Genomic DNA, 22803 nt, shown 5'->3' with positions numbered 1-22803 from the left:
TAAATAAATAAATAAATGTGGAAATATAAAGAGAAATAAATAAATAAATAAATGTGGAAATACAAAGAAATAAATAAATAAACAAATTAATTAATGTAGAAATATAATGAGAAATAAATAAATAAATAAATAAATAAAAACGAAAATTTTATCTTTGCTTTTACCTTTTCTGTTTTTTCCTTTTATTTATTTATTTATTTATTTCTCTTTATATTTCCACATTTATTTATTTATTTATTTATATTTTGATTTGGCACTCCTGTGACTCCATACTTTTGTAATCCTGCTTTGGGGAAAAACAAAGGTCAGGGTCAAAAACAGAACAGCAGTCCTGAAATCTGTAGGAATTTAACGTTTAGCGCGTGAAATACCTTCAGCTTGTGCTCCTTCCTGTTGATGATGACGGCTGTGATCTGCTGGTCCATGAAGATGAGGATGGTGCAGAGCAGAGCAGGAATGAAAGTGATGATGGTGGTCCACCAGGGATTAGGCCCCACGGGGTTTATGACCCAGCCACGATCATCTCTGGTTGGCTGAACGGAGTTAAAATAAAAAAAAGATATTCACAAAGATGATAGGAATGGTTTGAAAATGTTAAAACACTGCAGAAACTATGCACCTTCATTTTTCCATTTTTTTATTAGAAGTTACGCATGTTAATATCTCATTTTACTCCGAAAAGAAAGCATAGAATTTTTAAAAAATGAAGTTTAAAAAAATGTACTTAGACTTAGAAACTAATTTGGCAATTCTGATTTAAGGTTAATTTTGTCTAGTTGTTGGTAAAACGTTAAAAGGATCCAACTATGAAAGTGAAGCAGTGTTGCACAGAATGTTGTCCAAGTGTTTTTTTTCCTTATATCTTGCAAGATTTCCATAAAACAACCACCCACTTTGACATGTGACAAGTTTACACTTCAAAAAAATCACCATTTAAATAACATTAATCAACACTATAGGCAGTACACAGTGATGGTGTGTAGAAAGCAGATACCTACAGCAGCTTTTTCACATGTGGACTTACTTTAAACTTGCTGGGAACCTGTAATTTAGGTGAGGGGATCCCCAAGGCATAATCTATGAGCACCATAGTCAGGATGGTGATAAAGACGGCAAAGTCGCTGATGATGGAGCGAACCTGGAGAGAACAGAAGCAAACACTCTTTAGACAGTTACATACTTTAGGTCGGCTTCTTATGCATGTAAAATGCCTCTAAAGCTGCCCAGTCAGACAAAAGACACTGAACTAGGCTGTTTCTCCCCAGAGTTGACCCTCTGAACTAAAAGATGTTTGGGATGTTTATTTGCTCCTGTCACATTGTTTCTCACTGTGGGCTCATAAATCATAAAAAGCAAGAAATTAAAGTTAAATTTCTTTGACTATGTATTCTATTTTGTTTCAAAAGTATCAGAATCTGGTTCATGTAAACTGTTTAGCTAGTGTTTTAAAGGGTACAAATATAGAACAGAATAGAATAGAGGAGATTAAATTGAACTTCAATTCTTTTTTGTCTTATTTTTCGTCTCGTTTTTGTTTTGTTTTGTGTCGCTTGTCTCATTTTTGTTATTTTGCATCTCGTTTTTGGAATATATTGTCTTGATTTTGCTGGGTTTTTTTTGTCTGATTTATATTGTTTTGATCCTAACGTAAAATATTACATCATTCAGTTCCAGATGACTAGATGTTGTGTTTCTTTGTTGACACTGTTGTGACGTGTAAATGATAAACTGGGGCATCATATTGCTGAAATTGCACTTATTTGTCTAAGGAAATTTCAGGTTGTTCATGATGTTTTGTAAAAAGATAATTTCTTAAATACGAACATTTTCAGAGCGTTCTTTTTTCACTAAAACAAAGGAAATATTTGGAGTTGTTGTTATTTACAGGTTATTATGCTGTGATTTTACTGGTGAATGTGGAACCTGAATTAAAATGACACCCCTGTTCGAGTCTGACTACACGTCTACAAATGTCTGGCTCTGTTCGACAAAATTATCTGGGAGCGATCGGTGTACTGTGCAGATTTCGTGTCTGACTTTTTACATCTCACTGCTGCACAGCCACAATGAAATATTCACGACCACGAGGTGGCGCTGGTATATTATAGATGAACGTGTCAGCATCACGCCACACATTACGCTCATAAATGTCATCTCAATGATAAGCCATAGAAATTGCACACATAGAACAGGCCACGCAGACTGCAGCAGTTTTGCTGTGTCCCGAAACAGCCAGTAGATGGCGGCATAATCTAAACTGACACACAAGGAGGCAGAACGACTGTAATTTCACTCCCGTTGCAAAATAAATAGCAAATGAAGCATAAAAGTGATTAAGTAAATTCAGTTTCACAGCTGCCCTACACTTGTCAAGAAGTAATGTCCTCAAAAGGGTTTACAAACATGGTAAATAATTTAAAAAAAAAGTAGGTGTGCATACCCTGGTGGGGAAGTAGCGGCTGGTCTTAAACTCCTTGAGGAAAGCCGACATGAAGACGGTGGAGAAGAAGAGGACCACGCACCAGAAGAGGACGTCGGGAATGTAGGGGCCATGAGGGCCACATGCGCTGCCCTCAAAATCCCCGTGCAACATCTCGCACTCCTACTGGCCCCAGGAGACATGATGATGATGATGATGAAGATGATAATGGGGGTGATGAGCAGAGAGAGAACAGGGATAACGACGCCAGTAAACACAGCGACGGTGGAGATGACGGTGACGATGGATGTCAGCGATGAATTAGTGAAGTCTGGATATTGTCATGCGAGTACATTTACTACTGATTTTCTTCACCACCTCTGTAAGACATGACTCATCCTTTTGCATACAGTCCCAGTAGCCTCACGTGATCCTACCTCCAAACATCCGCTACAGTACGTCTGACAGGCCTGTGTAGGTGTGATGCTGCAGCGAGTGTGATTTGTGATACTGCATCTCCACGCTCATTCTGCACAGCTAAATCCTGTGGAATCCTGCCCATGTTCTTTAATCCACGCCTAGACTTATGACACTTTTTGACTAAGCTAAGCGTAGGCTGAGGGTCAGATGCAACACGGAGCCAAAGACCTCAAGAAACAACCCCAACTATCTACACTACCGTTCCAAAGCTTGGGGTCACTTAGAAATGTCCTTATTTTTGAAAGAAAAGCATATTTTTTCAATGAAGATAACATTAACTGAATGATAAATCCAGTGTAGACATTGTTAATGTGGTAAATGACTATTCTATCAGGAAATGTTTAATGGAATATCTCCATAGGGGTACAGAGGAACATTTCCAGCAACCATCACTCCTGTGTTCTAATGCTACATTGTGTTAGCTAATGGTGCTGAAAGGCTCATTGATGATTAGAAAACCCTTGTGCAGTTATGTTAGCACATGGATAAAAGTGGGAGTTCTACTGGAAAACATCAAATTGTCTTGGTGATCGCAAACTTTTGAGCGGCAGTGTACAATACCTGTGGGTGAATCTAACTACAAACACTTTAAACTTATGTTATAAAACATTGCATACTTAGAGAATGCAATGTTTACTCCACTTCACTCATTACACAACTTTAGTTTCTTTAAAAAGAGTATAAAATATCTGAAGACCTCATGCTCAAATTTCATGGTTCCAATTTCTCGGATGTTTATGGAATTTGCTTCTTTTCCTTTTCAAGGACATCTAATTGATTAGAAAACCCTTGTGCTCTTATGTTAGCACATGAATAAAAGGCTGCTATGACTGCTATTTCAAAAGTCATTTCTGTGTAATTTTTGATGCAGAACACACAGACGTTTGGCTACTATTCCCTCCAACTGACAAGGATTCCTTACCTTGACCTCCAGCATGGTCCAGTTCACCTCCGATGCTGTGATGTTTCTCTCCTCCCAGAAACGTAGCGTTTCATTGCTCGGGTTTCTGGGCTCCACACATGCACATCTAATGAAGATAAATTCAGTTAGTTTGCTGAAGTAAATACAACAGAACAAGAAGAATATACTGACAAAGAACACAAATATTGAGTCACTCGTTATGCAGTTCTTAAATTATCTCTCTGGTCTGATTTAACTCTTAAAAACTTAAGTCTATGTGTGAAACATGTATATTTAGAAATGCTTTGCAGATCAAACACTATACAATTACTGCATGTTACACGATGACAAGTTATAGTATTGGAGTAATGTTCAAGCTCAGGGGCTGGTTATTCCTATATAATAAGTGGAGATAACGAACCGACTAATCGGTAATAAAATGAGAAATAATCATTAGTTGCATCCATATCAAATAACACACCGCTTCTGAAATGTTAAGTCATCAGCATGAAGTGACTTATTCTGCTGGCATTTTGCAAAACTAAATGTCAGCATCCCCTGCTGTCCACTCCACCAGAACAGAAAACCACAGAAGGAGCTGTTGGCTCGACGTCGCCACTCGCCAGCTTATGTGGCAGGATGAGGCACGGTCCTCCTGACACACTCAACATGGGATTATACACAATAAACCATCACTGAAAAAGTGGACGGCGCGTCTGATGTACCACCGCTGCACCATCTGTCGTTTCATGACGCAGCAAAACACTAGAGCACGCGTGGGCAAACGCACACGGGCTGCAACTACGACACCCGCACCAGCACAAAATGCCATAAACAGACATTTTAAACAACCTTTATTACAATTATTAGTGCTTTTTCAGAAACCACAATCAAAGATGGTCATTAAATAACATGGATAATATGATAAACTGACACGTCTTCACCTTTAATTAACTTGGAGAACCAGAGGATATTTGGTATTTTTGCTTGAACAATAATAACAAAGCTGTGCTGTCTTGTTGTTTACCCCCTTGTTGGTGAATATCCGACGACAGAATTTCCCTCTGGGGATTAATAAAGTTTGTGTAAGTCTAAGGTCTAAGGTCATGCTCAATTCCGTAAAAAAAAAAAAAAAAAACAGGAAAAAGAAAACTTTACAATCCACCCTCCTACCACAGAAAAGAGGCAACTTTTTTACGTGTGAAATTTTAGTCTAACTCCCCAGATTTTAAAAGCAGAAAGAATGATCGATCAACCTTATCTGGTTTCAAATCTACCGCCAATCAAAAATCAATACTCAATGGTAATGCCGGCGCTACGCTAGGCTCTATAGAGTTAAGTGTCTGCATGTAGTTTTTGTTTACTAACATTTTTAAAAATTTATTGAATTTCCCCAAGGCGATGAATGAATCTCTTCCATCTATCTCGCTTGTTTTCTCAACCACCAGTCACAAAGTCGTGAGGGATAACGCCCGAACAAAAACGCACTTACGAGTACTGTGTGAGTTTCTGAAGATTGTTGTGTTTGTTGATGGGATAGTGCACCCCGAGATGAAAGAGCTTCTCCAGGGCCTCGTAGATGAAGATGATGCAGATCAGCGCAGCAAAAGCTTCCTCGGTGAAGCGTGTGATGTAGCAGACGAGCGAGCTGGCGTCCGTGGCCACCAGCAGCAGACAGAAGAAGGCCGTCCACAGGCCAATGCAGGCCCTCAGGGAGAGGTAGGAGAGGCCATATTCCCTGACAGACGCAGGACGAAAACACAGAGAAGGATATGATGTTCCTGCTGAACCACGAAAAACACATGCCTCTACCATCTACTCTGCTTTGACCCTCTGATGCACAACATGCTGTGCACCAGAGGGTTAAAAAAGCACCAAGTTGCACTCAAGAATACAACCTACTTGCAGAACTTGAAAAGGATTTTCTCAAAGACGAGAACGGGCCCCGTGCTGCCCAGGATGGTGAGGGGCTGACCGGCAAAAAGGGAGTAGGCTATTCCCGTCATGGAAGCCCCAAACAAGGATTCAATAGCGCTCTGGAAAAACAAGAAATAGAGTCAGACATGTTGCTTTTTGAGAGTTCAGGTTGGTTTAATTTCACTCTTCTTTAAATTCTAACAAGATGGCACATCTTCATTCATGCTGGAGACTCTGTGAGGCTGTATTATGGCTAAATGCTAATGCTAGCATGGCTACAACAATGCCAACATGTGGATGTGTGGATGTGTATTGGTGTAGTGTTCATCATGGTCGCCATATTAGTTCAGTGTGTTAGCATGCTAGCATTTCTTCAATAGCATCTCTAAGTAGCACACCCTTGCCGTGAGTTATGTCGACATATTTCAGTCTGAACCAACCGACAGACTGCTGTCACGAAAGCTCTGCACGGCTAAAAACAGTGAATAACCTATTGCACTGGATCAGTTGCTACTGAATGCATTTATGAATCTAAATGGAGTCACATCAGAAATTCAAAGCAGGCTGTCCCCATGTTCCCAGACTGAATGTTTATCTTCAGTCAGAAACTAGTTTCAAGGTGCCTTTGAGTAAGGTGTTCTAAGCCATTTCTTCCCAAGATAAACAATCCCAGTCTCAGTCTCTTATAGATTAAATGATCTTGAGCGTACAGTGACTCACAGACAACCATTTAGGGGTGATAATAGAGGCTCCGTGGAGCAAGAAAGACTTTGCTTCTTACCACTCGTCCCTCTGTTGCCTCACCCAGGAGTCCGCCAAAGGTGATGACAGGCGACATGCAGGCGCAGTAGAGGAAGAGGAAGGAGGCCAGACACTGGAGACTGAGGGCGTCCGTGTAGTCGGAAAGATAGGGAGGAGCCTTTCGCTTGATGTCCAGGATCAACCCGCCAAACAACCTGTGGTGAAACAAGAGCTGCATGTGAGCATAAGGTCGAATACGCAGGGTGATATGGAAGCAAACATTTTCAGCAGTGACTTCCTGGAGTCTTTGCCAGACAACCAAATCAAATCCTGCATAATGAGTAGAATTAAGGTTTTTCTCCTTGTTTCTGTCTTTATGCTAAAATAAGCTAAACATCAGTCATTTTCTACTGAATGGACAGATGTAAGAATGCACGATGGCACTTCATTCTTCACTGCTGGACAAATGTTTGAGTACTGTGTGGGACTATTGAGAGCACTAGCTCAATGATTTCCAGTACATTTACAATATTACTCATGTGCACCGCAGGACAAAATATTGGAAAAGAGACAAAGTGCCCCCACGCTGAGCCTGCTTCGTGGATGTGTGTGTGTCGACTCTGTCTTCGCATGACTCTCTCCTGCAGCGAGTGAGCAGTTTTCGTGCCGTAGCACACCGGGACAGCGGGGAGATAGCTGGAGGTGGTTGCTATGGCAACAGTGGGGGGGGCCGACGTGCTTATTTCAGTCCGGGTGGTAGGCAGCCATGCCATGTCCCAGAAGGGGGTGGCGGTGGAGGGACGGGGAGGGAGGAGAGAGAGAGTTTGATAGCCGAGGCCGGGCTTCCAGCCAAACTTAGCTGGGATAAGAGTCTGTACCGCCGCATACCGCAGCTCAGCAGCAACACATCACTCACTCCTCCTGCTATTAAACCACCGAGACGAACACTAAACCCCTCTGTGCGCCGTGCTATCGCTTCATTGTTTCAAGCTGGGGTGCAAGAATCCCACTGTAGTCAGGAGATTATAGGCGATGACAACGTGATACTTTTTCATGTTCAATCCCTTTTGTAGGTTTGTCTTGAGAAATCATACTTTATGTTTACACCCCGTAATTAATGTGAAAATGACATTACGGAGGATGGGTGCTTTTAGTCTGTTAGGTATGTTATCAAAGACAGAGAGAAAGGAACTACATACCGTTCAAAAGTTTGACGTCATGGAGAAATGTCCTTATTTTTGAAAGAAAAGCAGTTTTTTTTTCAATAAAGATGACATTAAATGAATGATAAATCCAGTCTGGACATTGTTAATGTGCTAAATGACTATTCTAGCTGGAAATGTTTAATGGAATATCTCCATAGGGGTACAGAGGAACATTTCCAGCAACCATCACTCCTGTGTTCTAATGCTACATTGTGTTAGCTAACGGTGTTGAAAGGCTCATTGATGATTAGAAAACCCTTGTGCAGTTATGTTAGCACATGGATAAAAGTGTCAGTTTTTATGGAAAACATGGAATTGTCTAGATTGTCTCTGATGAATACCGAATGAACAATAGCCACGGCTTTGTTTAAATTTGCCGCCATATTGGATTACGCTACATTCATTAACGTCATTACGGCTCCCACGCATAAATCAGATTTACAGTTTACATTTTCGCCGGTATTTTCCTCCTGAGTTGTGTTTCAGTGTGAGCTAATGACTGTTTTCATGACTGTAGTTGTACAAATATATAACTGGATTGCTATCGTGATGCACGTAACGGCTTTGTTTACATTCTCACTGGCGTTGCGACTTACTTACGTCACACCGTTAGCCTAGCCGCGCTAGACAACCCACGGCAACGAATTTAATTCTCTGCCAGGGTGGGTCTAGTTACCCTCCATAAGGCTCGAGGCTGGATGCTCCTAAAACTGGCCGGACCAATCACCATGAAGTGTAGAGTCAGAAGGCGGGCATAACTAAGTGACGACAGAGGCGTGACGATTCTGACAGAAACAACCGGCGCACAATAAACAGTTATCTTTGGACTCGGCTTTGACCACAGCCCTTAAAGATTTGAAGCTAAAATTCAACTTGAAAGATAAACAAAGGACGGCACTGAAGGGTTTGATTGAGAAGAAAGACGTATTTGGACTTATGCCGACGGGATATGGCAAATCCTTAATATACCAGTTGGCTCCGCTGGTTGGGAAGCTAATGGGACTTAGCCACAATTCTCCGGTGCTCTCGGAACTCCGTCAACCTATTCGTTGCGCTGATTGGTTGTATACCTACCCAATTGCTGCAGAGTGATTTGAAAGACAACCTTTTAGCCCGCCTCCCTCCCTGTCGAGCGGCCCTAGACCCTTGTGCCTTCAGAACATGGGTCTAGCACGGCTAGGCTATCACACCGTAGGAACGGAACTTTAAGTCGAGGACCTCCTGTACATGCAATGTGAGATGCCGGGTGCTTTATCTGTGCGTGAGGATACTCAAGTGGCAAAGTGTTGTTAAATAATACAACACTAAAGCATTATTGCAGAAAGTGACTTCAAATGGGACAGAGTGCTTGGATTTCTCTGAACTCAAACGAATTAAAACCAAGGGTTTCTTGAGTTGAGCTGAAGAGTGGAGAACTATAACGGGAGTGCAGGTAAATTTACATTTCAGGGACAGCAAGGCAGTGAACAGGCGGCAGAAAGATGGGCAGAAAGAACAGCTTTGAAAGCTCGGGGCTATACACGGCAAAGCATGCTGCTTCTCTCCAACACTCACCTCCCGGTACGCTGCAGCTCCGGGCCGCCGTGCCCTCCATGTTCCCCCGACTCTCCCAGGTCTGTCACTCCGTTGGGAACAGGGGGAATCTTCCGCTTTTCCTGTGTGGTTAAGATCACTGTCACTCAACTGTCGGTTAGCCGTCATCGTACAGACAAGAACAAGCCTCAGTGGGACTTGAATCTCCGCTGACACTTGTAGACACCGAATGTTATTTCCACTGCAATTTTAAATGCCAAATGAGTGATCTCTTATTCATGAATCCAGCATATGCACAGATCAGCAGCAGAACAATCTAACAGCGGTGTGTTATTAATTCACCACAGGGTCCTAATGACAAAGAGGGGAAGATAAACAAAACCTGAAACAGCCGCGGTACTTTTATTAAAAAAAAAAAAAAGTTAGATAACAAAATTTCTTCCCCAACCAAGATGGCGGCTCTCTTTTCAAAGCCGCCCAAAATAACTAATGGAGGAAAATAACTAATGTTTTGGAGAGGATTGAGAACAGAACCCTGGGGAGTGGCATCAAAGCGCAGAGTACAACGCAGCTGAGATTAGAGGAGAACGCAGATGTTTAACTATTTCTCAGCAGGCAGTATGGGCAGGCAGGACTCACAAGCAGATTACACACAAAAAATATCACTTAAACCCAGAAAAGTCCAACACTCGCTCAAATGGGGGAGTTTTTAATGGAGATGATGATCAAAAAAACAACTAGTCATCCAGTTTAGAAATAATTTCTAATAAATATGCTAAAAAAAAATGGATTCTGACTCATTATTTACCTGAGAGGGCACATTTTTAGGAGGTTCTATTCTGATGGAGGGGTCCCACTCTCCTGGCGGCAACACCGTCACCTGATCCAGAAACTCGTCGATGCCCGCCACCAGGTCATTCCTATCTTTGGCCTTGTAAGCAACATCGTGGAAAATCTGCCGAGAGACATAAAATATGATTCATTTTCCTGGATTCACAAACTTGCATACCCACGGAGGAAGAGGTTCTTTGGCAAATTTTTCCTTCTGCAGAGGGAAAAAGGTGCATATATGCTTCCACTTTGCTGCAAATGCCAGCCTATTTCAGGCGTATTAGACTGACATTTAATTATGGGAAATTCAGATTGTTTCCCATAAGCACAATCTCGAAACGCAGTATGGCTGAAATGGTGAGTAATATTAGCTCACAGATGCACTGTGGGAAATCTCCTGTCACAATATTCATGTCAAAGTCCGCTGGTCCCCAAAGGCTTGTTTGTTGTTGTTGCCGTTTTCTCGCTTTTTTAAGAGAAGTCAAAGGTCAGATTTAGCCGTAGAAAAGCAACAACCCTGCAGCAGGCAGGTGGACTTTGACTGATTTACTGGAGTCTCTTATTCCCCAAGCTGCCCTAATATAACATTATTATTTTTATTAGCTGCCCTAATATAACCGCAGAAAGCAAACACAAATGTGTAACTGCGGTTTTTCCCTTAACTGGTCTTGACCTAGTTGCCGACTGCTCATATTGATCTAAAAGAATGCAGATGTTGGAGTTACAAAAAGCAGATGGTGCAGGATATAAAAATCTTTTAAATTTTTATTTTTTTTTCCAAAATTTAAATGTGGTCAGCTCATATGAGCAATGAATGATCAGCAATAAAAAAGCAAAACATGTTTGCATGTTTAGGATTTTTCTATTTCTGGCATTGACACAGATAAAGCTGCTAATGAAGGAGTTTTAAAATGAAACATTCATTGAAACATGACACTGAATCATTAAAACATTGGATTATATACAAATTACTTTTAAAATTCAGTGTGTCTAAATTCAGATTACTTTATAAATCATTACGGGGTCCTCAACTTTTCTCAGAACTCCGTTCCTACAGATCAATTTAAGTCAATTTTCGCCACAAGTCGGAACTCTGGCAAAAATGTAAACAAAGGCCCTACGTGAATCACAATATCGATCAGTTTTTCAGGAAAGTCATGAATACCAACGACTTTCATGCATGTATGAATCATTATACAGGAAGATAACAGAATATTGTAACGAACTGATATTGTTGTTGAGGTTTCAATGTTTATTGTTCAGTTCCAGATTTACCTAATGTCAGTGAACGTGCCATGTTTAGTTAGCTCACCTCTGATTGGCTGAGAGTCAGCAGTAGAGAGAGCTGGGAACGGTGGCTAATTCTGGAGCTAAGTTATGGTGTTTTTCTAGTTATTCTGGAGCTAAGTTATGGTGTTTTTCTAGTTATTCTGGAGCTAAGTTATGGTGTTTTTTTCTAGTTATTCTGGAGCTAAGTTATGGGTTTTTTTCTAGTTATTCTGGAGCTAAGTTATGGGGTTTTTCTAGTTATTCTGGAGCTAAGTTATGGTGTTTTTTTCTAGTTATTCTGGAGCTAAGTTATGGTGTTTTTTTCCTAGTTATTCTGGAGCTAAGTTATGGTGTTTTTTTCTAGTTATTCTGGAGCTAAGTTATGGGGTTTTTCTAGTTATTCTGGAGCTAAGTTATGGTGTTTTTTTCTAGTTATTCTGGAGCTAAGTTATGGTGTTTTTTTCTAGTTATTCTGGAGCTAAGTTATGGGTCTTTTTAGTTATTCTGGAGTTAAGTTATGGGGTTTTTCTAGTTATTCTGGAGCTAAGTTATGGGGTTTTTCTAGTTATTCTGGAGCTAAGTTATGGGGTTTTTCTAGTTATTCTGGAGCTAAGTTATGGGGGTTTTCTAGTTACTCTGGCGTTGGCTACGGCCCACAGTATCCTGTATAAAGGTTCAATAAACGACCAGAGAACCAGATCAGTCTCAATCATTCATCACAGAGGGTCGCTACAACATGTTGACCTGTTTTTACAACCTGATCGATGCTCGTGTTTGTCAGTGTTCGGCCCTGCTCTAAGCGTTTTATTCTATCTAATTTCACTTCCAGATGGCTTTCCTTTTCTTCAAAGCATCAGAAGAGTCTGACTTACACTTGGGAGCCATAATGAAGGGCAAAAAGTTAGTGAATGTAGCACAATCCAAGGTGGCGTACAACCAGCAAACGTAAACAAAGCCATCTTATAGCGCCGCATGACGATGTATTCGTTCGATCGCCAACTCGTTCCCCGTAACGACAAAACACCATAGATCGAGGACGTCATAAAGCGAGGACCTCCCGTATTTTTAAACAAACACCCCAAAACCTTGAGCTTTAAAAACATAAAGTTATTTAACTACGGTCTTGTACTTGGGTCTCACCTCATCGGTCATCAGTGTAGCAATAGACCGACCGATTTCATGATACTGTGGACCTTTTCCCAGAGGCCCAAGCAGGATGAAAAGAAACCTGCGCAAAAACAAAGAACAAAACGTTTTGAGTAAAAGTCAAATCCTTTTCTGTGAAGCATAGAGGAGAATCTAAGCTCATCTCTCCGGACCTGACACAGAATATAGAGAGAATGAGTTTGTGTTTTACCTGGTGGTGATGGGAACTTCAGCGAGGCCGTTGAGCAGCACAGCGGGAGCCAGACGGACGAAGGCCACCACGGGGCGTTCTAGGAATTCCAGCTCCCCCACCAGGACGTTGGACGCCTCGGCACCGGGAGGGATCTTCTTCATGAAGTGGAGGTCAATCTGCGATTCAAAAAGAAACAAAAGATGAGTGTAAATGTAACAAGTAGACAGAATGAAAGCGGATAATGCAGCACATCATCAGAACACAAATCTGGAATAATGTCTGCATCTGACTCTGACGATCAAACCAAACACAACCAAAGAAAACAAGCTCTACTCCCGTTCGAGTCCCGTCAGTTTCTCAGGGTAAGACCATTTCACACGTAACTCAAGCTTGGTTAAATATACAGCGCCAGTTACGTGTCCAGCTATCAGTGCCCGTAGATCAACAGCAGAACCGGCGGTGGGTCCCGCTGCTCACCTTGCTGAAGTCGACGGCGCTGTTTTCTCGGCTGACGTCCTGTTTGCCCTCGTTGCTGGCTGGCTGGGACTGAGGTGAAACAGTTTGGCCTGTCAGGCAGAGCAGGAAACCAGAATCAGCTTTCACTGTGCTTCGCCTCATGCAGCACTGCTTTCCCACACACAGATAAAGATCTCGGTGAGCGACACATCGAACAGCTACACTCTGAAAAAGTGTGGATGATCAAACATTGAACCCTTTTTCAGAGTGTGCCTGGTGACTAAGCTTAGTGTTTACAGGTAGACCATTTAAAAAGCATTAATAGAGCATTTGATGAATGCTCAGCGGTGAAGGGATTTTACTAATTTAGTGTAGTAAAGAAGGCGCAATCTTTCACTCACATTCCAGGTTCATCTGTATCATCCAATCAGTGCTTATTTACAGGTCAATTAGTTTTATTTTAGTCAAAGATTGCTCCTTTTGAATGTCAAGCAGTTTCTTGTGATGTGAATGTCCTGTTCAAAATGTCAGCTGGCAGTGATGGTGTGAGGTTAATACCATTAAAGGAACAGTCCAACACTTTACAAAATGATCTAATCCAGTGATTTACTGAGTGTTAGATACAAGGATGGACTCTATTCTCATGTCACGGCTAATTGTAAAAAGAAACAGCACGCCAACCAGTAAACCTCTTATATAACACACACACACACACACACATGTATGTATGTGTATAAACATTATATTATACAACACGTCAGCATGAGTACAGTATGACCAGTGGTATCAGTCTTTTACTGTAGCTGACAACAAGAAGCCATGTGTTTCTCAAAACGTTAGTGTATTTCTTAAAAAATATGCTTGTGTTATTAATCCAAAGTAGTTTAAATCAATCCACTGCACTTTAAGAAAGTTCCTTGAAGACGTTTCACCTCTCATCCAAGAGGCTTCTTCAGTTCTGGTGGTGGTTGGTGTTGCCTCAGCTTTTAAACCTCTGTGAGGTGTGTCCAGGGCTATTATTCCAACGACCGATACTCGTCTGACTACTCAACGATGGTCGTTGTGAGTATCGGTGGGAGTCGTTGAAATGCACAGATGTCACTGAGCCCTCGTGTGCTAATGGTGGTCATTAGCATGAGTCTGCTGAGTCGTTCTTTTGGGGAGTTTTGAAAGGACCTGATTGTAAATTGGCGAAAGATGATGTCGCAGACCACCCCCCCGTTCAGAGATGGCTTCTCTACTTTGACATGGATGGCTTCTTTCACTCATCTCTCAAACCACCTGTCCTCCCTGTCCAAAATCTGAACATTGGTGTCCTGAAACGACTGTCCTTCTTCCTTAAGGTGAAGGAAGACTGCCGAATCCTGTCCTGAGGAAGTGGCTCTCTTGTGTTGAGCCATGCGCTTGTTAAGTGGCTTTTTGGTTTCCCCTATGTAGAGATCTGAGCATTCCTCACTGCATTTAACTGCATACACCAGGTTGCTCTTCTGGCTGTGTGGTGTGGGGTCTTTTGGGTGGACCAGTCTTTGCCTGAGGGTGTTATTTGGCTTAAAAAAGACAGGACTCTGGCGTTTCAGCGACCCCCACTGATACTCCCAGCGACCATCGTTGAGTGGTCAGACAAGTCTTGGTATCGGTCGTTGGAATAATAGCCCTGGACACGACTCACAGAGGTTTAAAAGCTGAGGCAACACCAACCACCACCAGAACTGAAGAAGCCTCTTGGATGAGAGGTGAAACGTCTTCAAGGAACTTTCTTAAAGTCCAGTGGATTGATTTAAACTATTTTGGATAACCATGACCTGGATGAATGAGAACCTACACAGACATCTTGCGTTATTAAGTTACAACATGAATTTTTAGCAAGTCACTACCACTATTATTAGTGACTGTTATTTGGAATCTGAGTCTCTAAGTCATGATCACAAGACGGGGAGAGCATTATCACAAAAACTTGGCCGTACATGGCTCCCCATTATTAATTCTGTTGTATATCTATCATTTCACTCAAAGATCATCCCAGAAAAGGAAGAGTTTGACTGTTTCTCTTCCCTCATAGATTACATATAACCCATTTTTACCCTCTCATGATGATACTCTCCACTTACATGTGATCTTTTTATACTATCACTACTATCTCTAGGTGCTCTGGTTGCCTGGGCAAATTTCCTGCTCTCTGTCTTCCTGTGAGATGGGACAGTAGCCTTGCACGACTGCCTGAAGGAGACTAAGACGTTTGTTCTTGGTTTCGTCAAACGTTGTGCCTGCAGTCATGCGGCTCCTGGCGGAGCTCAAAGGTAAAGGAGGGATGGACAGGCACGACACGCAACGTACACACCGCCGAAACGCCCTATAGGAAAAGGCCGTTCTGGGTGAAGCGTTCTTTAGGAGTGTCTCTTCCAGCAAAATCTTGGGAGATTTTATGCTTTGATAATCGGGGTCATTTACTGGGTGAGCGAAGGGCGAACATGCACACGCACACACATGCAAGTACAGAAGACAGGAACAAACACATACACAAACATGGAGAAACACAAACAAGAGGAGAACATGAGATATCAAACAGCAGCAAAACATGAACTCACAGACATTGGAAAATCATGCAAAGGATTACGACATTATACATATAAACATACTGTGAATATTTACAAACAACAACATATATGATCACCATAGAAAAAGCAGAGATTTATAATAAACGGCATTGAAAGAATGCAAACTTGGTGTGTGTGGGTAAACATGAGTGCTTTGCTCACCATTTTTGTCCATGGAATGAGGTTCAGACTGCTTCTTGCCAATATCAGCAAAAGAGCGTACAATAGGGATACGGTTGGCCAGCTTCTTGTGGTTTTGGTGATGGTGCTGTTTGAGCAGGGCTTCACGGATCCTCCTCCGGGCATCCTGACCCACCGGGCCTGACACCTCGTGCTGATCCAGAACCATGTCTGAGGGAGAAGACGTGCGCTAGTGTTGGACACGTAACTCTCTAAACAGTTGATTCTAAATTCACAAAGGCTGTGTGGCCCTGTGTGGCAGCCAGTGACGCTAAGCTGATTATCCCAACAAAAACCGACCCACTGCTGCTGATTTAATCGCACCAAACCAGGTTAAGTTCAACAGATCTCTGCGGCAGCACAGTTTTTTTTTTGTCACAACCGGATAAAAACATTCTCTTTGTTGACCTCAAAAACTAAGGCACAGTTCCCGTAAGGCTCCTAAACAGGGTCAGATCATCTTTTACTTCTGGTTGAACTTCGGCTGACATGCTGTGATGGCAGCCATGTTGACCCGGACTCAGACAGCTTTGACAGGGTTCTTATACGCATTAAGAGACACAAGCTAATAGACAGAGTTAGGGTCTACAAGGAGAAAAAAACACAAAGAATGCATGGCAAAAACAAATCAATACAACTTTCAATTTAAAAGAATAGAGAGTTGGATCAGCAGAGGTTCAAAACAGAGCACCAGATCATAACCAGATTACGGCCCCTCAATCATTATGTGCTTTATGTAGCAGTAGAACACCATTTTTTGCAATTGTATAATATAGATGTTAGAATAGTGGTCCATTTAACATGTGGGACTGAACTGAGCAATGGCTTTTGATAATTAGCGACACCAAAAACAGTTCTTTCAGTCATTTTATCTGGGTGGAGTTGGAGTTGTTTGGCACATATAATCACTGATTTGTCTGATGCACTTACTTGTATTGGGGCCATGCTCACAAAATTACGGTAAGATATTCAGAGTCGATATATAATTGCAGGACTTCTTGTGTCATAGTTGACCTTTTTGCTGTTTTTACGCTTAAAATCAACATTTCTTTTATTCTGACCAAACACCACATGGTATTTTTACAGAAAGATTCTTCTAAATATTATAGATACAACTGAGTAAAATTGAAACTGAAAGTTATTTATAAAGATACTGTAGTAAATCTGTTGACTATTTTATATTTAATAACTCAGAAACATTAGTATTTTTTACTTTTAACAAAAATCTATGCAAGATATTTCCCATGGACTTCAAAAGTCCCTCAATTATATATTGACCCTTCACATGTTCACCATGTAGTTGCTTGAATGTAAGAGGCCCAAGGATGGAACCTAGGGGAACTCCACTTCGCTTTTCAGTGGCAAAAAGAGACTTATTTTACTTTTAACGATCATTCAGTCCCCAGTGTTTACCTGCGATTTCCTCCAGTGAGTTGGCCCGCATGTCCAGCATCACAGTGCCGTTCATGATGCAGCTGCGGAGCTCAAACAGACTGTGCAGAGACAGAGTGGCTACGTAGGGTTTACTCCACCGCTCGCCGCCATCCTCGACGTCCTCCTCAAACTTTAGCCACCTGCAAAACAATACAACAAAGACAAAGACCGCACAGATTATTGTGGAGTTTGCTTGCATCTGGCCCGGCCTAGCCTATGTGGCCGTCTGCACAGGTGTACCTGGCTGTCTCCTTCCATTCAGCGTCCTCTCCCTCCCTGAGGCAGATTTCGTCCAGCTCAGTGAACAGGGCGTGGGGGATGTGCTCCTCATCGCCATCCTCTGTCCCCAACAGAAACTGCACCCTCTGAGCTGGTGTGTCTGCTGCAGCAGCGGGGACAGGTGGCGAACAAGGGAGACAGAGAAAGGTAGAAAACGGGTAATAAAATTAATCGGATCTATAGCGGAAACAGAAGGAACTCACATCTTCCTCTTCTGTAAAAATGTGCATCTACTTCATCTACAGTATAAAACATCTCTGCAAGACACCTACTGTGTGAGGGAGATTCTCGTCCATCGTCAGCCGAGGAGTCCCTCTCCTTGGACCTCTTCCTGTGTCTGTGTCCATGGTGACGGTGGCGTCGGTGTGACCTCCGGCCCAGAGGAACGTGAACCCCGATGTAGAGAGTCCGGTGACCTGGAGGCAACATGGAGGAGATGACGTTAGACCTTTTAGTGCATCCTTCAGTCTCAAGTGCTCAAGAGTAAAAAAATTTCGGGTGTCAAACATACGGCCCGTTATGAGGGGTTAGAGTGACGGTCTCATTCAACGGCACGAAAACTGACAGCGTTAAGTGTGGAAACTCAGCACAGACAGAAGTGACAGGAAGACGAGCTAGTCATTTTTCAAAATAAAACACCCTGCATATTCTGCTGGAAATGGAATTTAAAAATAAAACCTTTTCTATTCTTTCTGTGTGGCCCGGAGGTTGGGGACCGCTGCCTTAGTGTTTTTTTTTTTTTAATGATTTCTTTATTTTAAACCACCTGCTTAGTTTTAGGTTGGTCCCTCTTGTGGTGCTAAAGCCCACTGTTCATGGATCTCTAGTAAAATCTTCTCCAATGGGTATAGTTGGCTGCAGTGATACTCGGATGCTTAATCAGATCGGATCGTGGAAGTTCAGAGGCCGGATCTATATCTTGGGCTATTTGTTTTGTTCCTCAAGCTGTTCCTGAGAACTTTTAGTGGTGCCATTGCCATCAGCTTGTGTGATTGGTCTGGAGCATGTTTAGGTATCAGAAGAACATTGTACTATATCAGGATAGTCAATGTTATTGCCTTAACTGTGTATGTTGTTTCCGTGGGAATAGCATTAATTTATGCAAGGTATCATGGGACTTAGCTTGAAGGAAAATGAAAAATAAAAATATCCAGCAATATCTTGCCTCAAATACCACGTAGTCAGTCTGAGAGGAATCCAAAAAACATCATTTAACAAACTCAAACTGTCGTTCTGAAGCTTACAGAATCTACTACCAAGCCCTTTATGAATTCTAGCCTAGCTTTATTACCTGCATGTGCTCTCTCTTCTGTTTTTTAGTATTTGCTTTTATTGTAAGGGGCTTCACTGGAATCAGTCCTGAAATGCTTTACTTCTGATTCAACCATGTAACTTTGTTTTAAAAAGTGCTGTATAAGTGAAGTTTTATCATGATTATTATTCGACATTAGGGCCCTGTTGTGCCTGTGCTTTAATGAAGACCTACTGTCCTCTTTGAGGACGCTGAAATCGATTTTTAAATCAGATTACTCTCTATAACTGGAGTCATTTTCATTTTAAATCGATACAGAGCAGATAATGAAAGTGGGATTCTGAAAGGATCTTGTACAAAGTGAGCACAAAGGCCTTTTTCTGACGTCAGTATGCGTGCACACAGGAGCGAGCATTCACAGGGTCAGTGTGAAGATAATCAAAGCTGACTTTCTCCTTTTTTTATTGCGGTTGAGCAGCCTGTGTGCTGCTTCCTTCCCGCCAGCCCTTGGCTCAATGGTCGGACGCAGACAAGACGATTGGACACTCTGTTCTCTGTATCTGCACCATATGAGGTGCCACAGAGTGCAGCATAATGTGACACCGAATGGATCTACGGCAATCTGACGCTCGGCAGTCGGGAGAGTTGTCCATTTCGTCCTGTATTTGTTTGGAAAAAGCTCCATGAAACATTGCAAAAGAATCATTTATAAGACTACATGTGACAGCTTTTATATCCCCATCTAAACTACAGGACATACAACCAGTGTAAGTTTGTGTAAGTGTCAGTTATACTTAACACACAACAGCTGGATTTAAAAACAACAATTATGACTTAATCAGTGGAGCCATTTCCACGTTTACAGTTTGATTCATTCACTCAAGGACAACTAAATCCAGAAGACACAAGCTCTGAGTTGATCAAAATGTCATTACTGTGAACTCGGCATTTAAGCTTTACAAGCTGGACTCAGTGTTTGTGAGGCTGTTCTTTTGTTTGTAGGCAACAACCAAGCCCTGACGTGTTGGCCCAGATAAAAGCAGCTTGTTTGCAGTTAAATAAGTCATTTAGCTTATTTTATTCACCATTAATTCTTCTAAAAAGACAAGAAAACTGATAATCAGTCAAAGATAATCCAACTTAAAGACAGAGCTCATTGTAATAAAGACACAAAAAAATATTTGTTGAGAACAATGGCTCATTGTTGACAAAAAGCTTGTTTGATTTTCTGAGTTGCAGTGAGAAATATGTGTACATTCTCTCAAATACTGGGGAGAATATCGCAAGCGATCGCTTTAAATCGTTTTCGCTTACTTGGATACAACACTAATCTCATCCTAGCGCACTAATGAGATTTAAGCAATGAACAGACATACCATGAATCACCTCAGAGCACAGCGAACGTCACAGGAGTTCAGCAGAGACGCTCAGGATACTCTCCACCAAGGGAGGTCTCAGAGAATGCAACAAAAAAACTAACTAGAGGTCAAAATATACAGAAGTTTCCAAACACTTGTAAAGACCATACATAACACACAGTCCTGAGATTCAACGGAATCCTATAAAACTTAATTTTCTATGATGAATGACTGAAAGTTACAGATTTTCTGGAAATATGATCGAACCTGCTGTTTGGCGCTTTTGGCAGCCATCCGCAAACTTCTGGTAAGTTTCTGTTTGTATCTTTCACAGTTCCTTTTGATAGAATTGGTCCAATTCAACTCAATTTGTTGACTTTCAGACATGTCCAAAGTAGTTTAAATCAATCCACTGGACTTCAAGAAAGTTCCTTGAAGACGTTTCACCTCTCATCCAAGAGGCTTCTTCAGTTCTGGTGGTGGTTGGTGTTGCCTCAGCTTTTAAACCTCTGTGAGGTGTGTCCAGGGCTATTATTCCAACGACCGATACCAAAACTCATCTGACTACTCAACGATGGTCGTTGTGAGTATCGGTGGGGGTCGTTGAAATGCACAGATGTCACTGAGCCCTAGTGTGCTAATGGTGGTCATTAGCATGAGTCTGCTGAGTAGTTCTTTTGGGGAGTCATGGCTCTCCTGTGTTGAGCCATGAGCTTGTTAAGTAGCTGAACCTACACAGAGATCTTTCAGACATGGACTTTTTTCTTCAGCAGAGTCCATAGATTTTTAATGGGGTTTAAGTCAGGACTTTGAGGAGATCAGTCTTAAAGCTTTAATTCAAGCCTAATTCGGCCATTTCCTTACGATATTTCACATGTGATTTGGGTCGTTGTCTTGCTGCAACACCCAACTGCATCTAACACCCAACCTTCGTAACACTTCTGTCAAGCCTTACAGTGACATTTCTGAAGGACCTAAAGTCGCTGTAAAGCACATTTGACTGTGGACAAGCAGTTTCTTCTGCTTTTTGGCGATTCTTTGTTGACTCTTGACCAATCTGACCTATTGTCTCTCATCAGCGGGTGACAGTTTGGGATAAAGACACGTCTAAATCATTCCACTGAAGTAATTTAGAGCTGCAGGAATCACTGGAAACTCAACTCTGCCATTACATGCAAGTTCTTTATGTAAACTTCTGTTCAAGACTGTCTTTGCAGCTTGGAGAGCATCACGTCTGTCAGAATGTGTACCACGGTGTATGTGTTCAGCCAGAACTAAACGCTCTTAGCATCGAGTAAATTATGTATGCCAGAGGCAGAGGAAAGAGGAGGAAGCGTCTGTGCATATGCAGCAAAATTCCCAACATAAGGCACAATTCAGCAGACAGGGACAATAAGGTAGAAAAAAAAACATAAGGAGAGGGCAGTAGAGCTTTAAAGTTCATGAATCAAGACTCACAAGTGGAGGACTTTACAAAAATAGCTCTCCTCCTCCAGGCCTCAACTACTGCTGATGTCATAGGAGGTCTTTTCTCTTTTTTTCTGTTGTCACGTCTCAGTGCGTTTCACTCAGTCACTGGCGGTGTGTGACGCGCTGAGTTTTCGTGGTTTCTGAGTGCGTGGTCATGTACGCGTAACTCTGCATCGCCACTAAGTACAGCGACTCTGACTGGCTTCGGGAATTGTGCAGGTTTTTTTTACACAACCAGCTCGAGTTCTGATGCAACAGTAGATCTAGTGTTCTTAAATTAACTGTCACAGCTGGGCAACAATCTCTACTACCTGTTAGGGAAAGTTAAACTAAACAAAATCCAGAGATCATTAGAGCTAAGTCTGTGGAAAGTGATAAAAAAATGACCCTAATGCAAATGTACTTCATGTTGTACGACTGCGGTAGTTCATCTATACAGAATAAAACCAATCAGCAGAATAATGGCACAGAAAACGCCGCCCTGCAAGCCCACAAGATGGATTTGTTAGGTTTGTAGTGATCAATCTGTTTCTGAGACTGTCGTGAGTCATCTGATGATGTGTCTTTTATAATAAAAATAATTATAACAATAACTTTATTTATATAGCAGCCTTAAGAACAGCGTCCACAAACTGCTCTGACAGTTAAAACATGCAACACTGACAATCAAACAAGACACAGGAGACAAGTCAGAGCAGTCAATTAAAATAAAGATGATGAATTAAATGAATAATTAGCTAGATTAGCAATCACAGCAAACAAAGGAACGAGTCAGTTTTAAAAATTTAAGAATAAGATTGAGGGTTAAAGTGAGAAATTAAAAGTCAGAAAGTCAGAGAATTAAAAAAAATGGAGGAAACAGACAGCTAAAAGCTAAATAAAACAAGAGAGGACATCTAAAATAAACAGGACATGATGCAGAATAAAACACTAAAACTAATTAAAGCTAAAAGTAAACCTCACATAAAAGCAAGTCTGTAAAAGTGGGTTTTCGGAAGTGATTAAAAAGAAGTTACTAACTCTAACCCTCTGACAGCTTTATATATTACATTTAATATGATATATACAGGCATGTTAACAGTTTAATTTCAAAACACGGCTGTCATCACTTTTTATCAACAGTTACAGGAGGAAAAGTGGTGAAT

At 41.6% G+C, this 22803-nt stretch overlaps 1 protein-coding gene and 1 long non-coding RNA gene across 5 annotated transcripts in view; one reads left to right on the top strand and one right to left on the bottom strand.

The window, feature by feature from the left end:
• Window positions 1-8841, top strand: part of LOC127532183 (uncharacterized) — an 809822-nt gene extending 800981 nt beyond the window's left edge. The window contains exon 3 of the long non-coding RNA XR_007939572.1: window positions 8398-8841. This is a non-coding gene — a long non-coding RNA (uncharacterized LOC127532183). The remainder of the gene's footprint in view (window positions 1-8397) is intronic.
• Window positions 1-22803, bottom strand: part of LOC110966759 (sodium-driven chloride bicarbonate exchanger-like) — a 52462-nt gene that overhangs the window by 7757 nt on the left and 21902 nt on the right. For 3 of the 4 annotated variants that reach the window (XM_051943294.1, XM_051943297.1, XM_051943296.1), the window contains 16 exons: window positions 17851-17994; window positions 17540-17681; window positions 17279-17439; window positions 15848-16036; window positions 13113-13201; window positions 12654-12811; window positions 12437-12524; window positions 10005-10151; window positions 9218-9318; window positions 6499-6673; window positions 5703-5836; window positions 5293-5538; window positions 3822-3927; window positions 2441-2602; window positions 1025-1138; window positions 372-533 (listed from right to left, as the gene is read on the bottom strand). In XM_051943294.1, the coding sequence (XP_051799254.1) occupies window positions 372-533; window positions 1025-1138; window positions 2441-2602; window positions 3822-3927; window positions 5293-5538; window positions 5703-5836; window positions 6499-6673; window positions 9218-9318; window positions 10005-10151; window positions 12437-12524; window positions 12654-12811; window positions 13113-13201; window positions 15848-16036; window positions 17279-17439; window positions 17540-17681; window positions 17851-17994 (2318 nt within the window). The remainder of the gene's footprint in view (window positions 1-371; window positions 534-1024; window positions 1139-2440; window positions 2603-3821; window positions 3928-5292; window positions 5539-5702; window positions 5837-6498; window positions 6674-9217; window positions 9319-10004; window positions 10152-12436; window positions 12525-12653; window positions 12812-13112; window positions 13202-15847; window positions 16037-17278; window positions 17440-17539; window positions 17682-17850; window positions 17995-22803) is intronic. The other variant, XM_051943295.1, reaches the window with a different exon arrangement.

This window comes from Acanthochromis polyacanthus, chromosome 22, assembly GCF_021347895.1.
Source record: "Acanthochromis polyacanthus isolate Apoly-LR-REF ecotype Palm Island chromosome 22, KAUST_Apoly_ChrSc, whole genome shotgun sequence".
In the NCBI taxonomy this organism is placed as follows: Eukaryota; Metazoa; Chordata; class Actinopteri; family Pomacentridae; genus Acanthochromis; species Acanthochromis polyacanthus.
The sequence above is the reverse complement of the archived record's forward strand: the minus strand, read 5'-3'. Positions and strand labels throughout refer to the sequence as shown.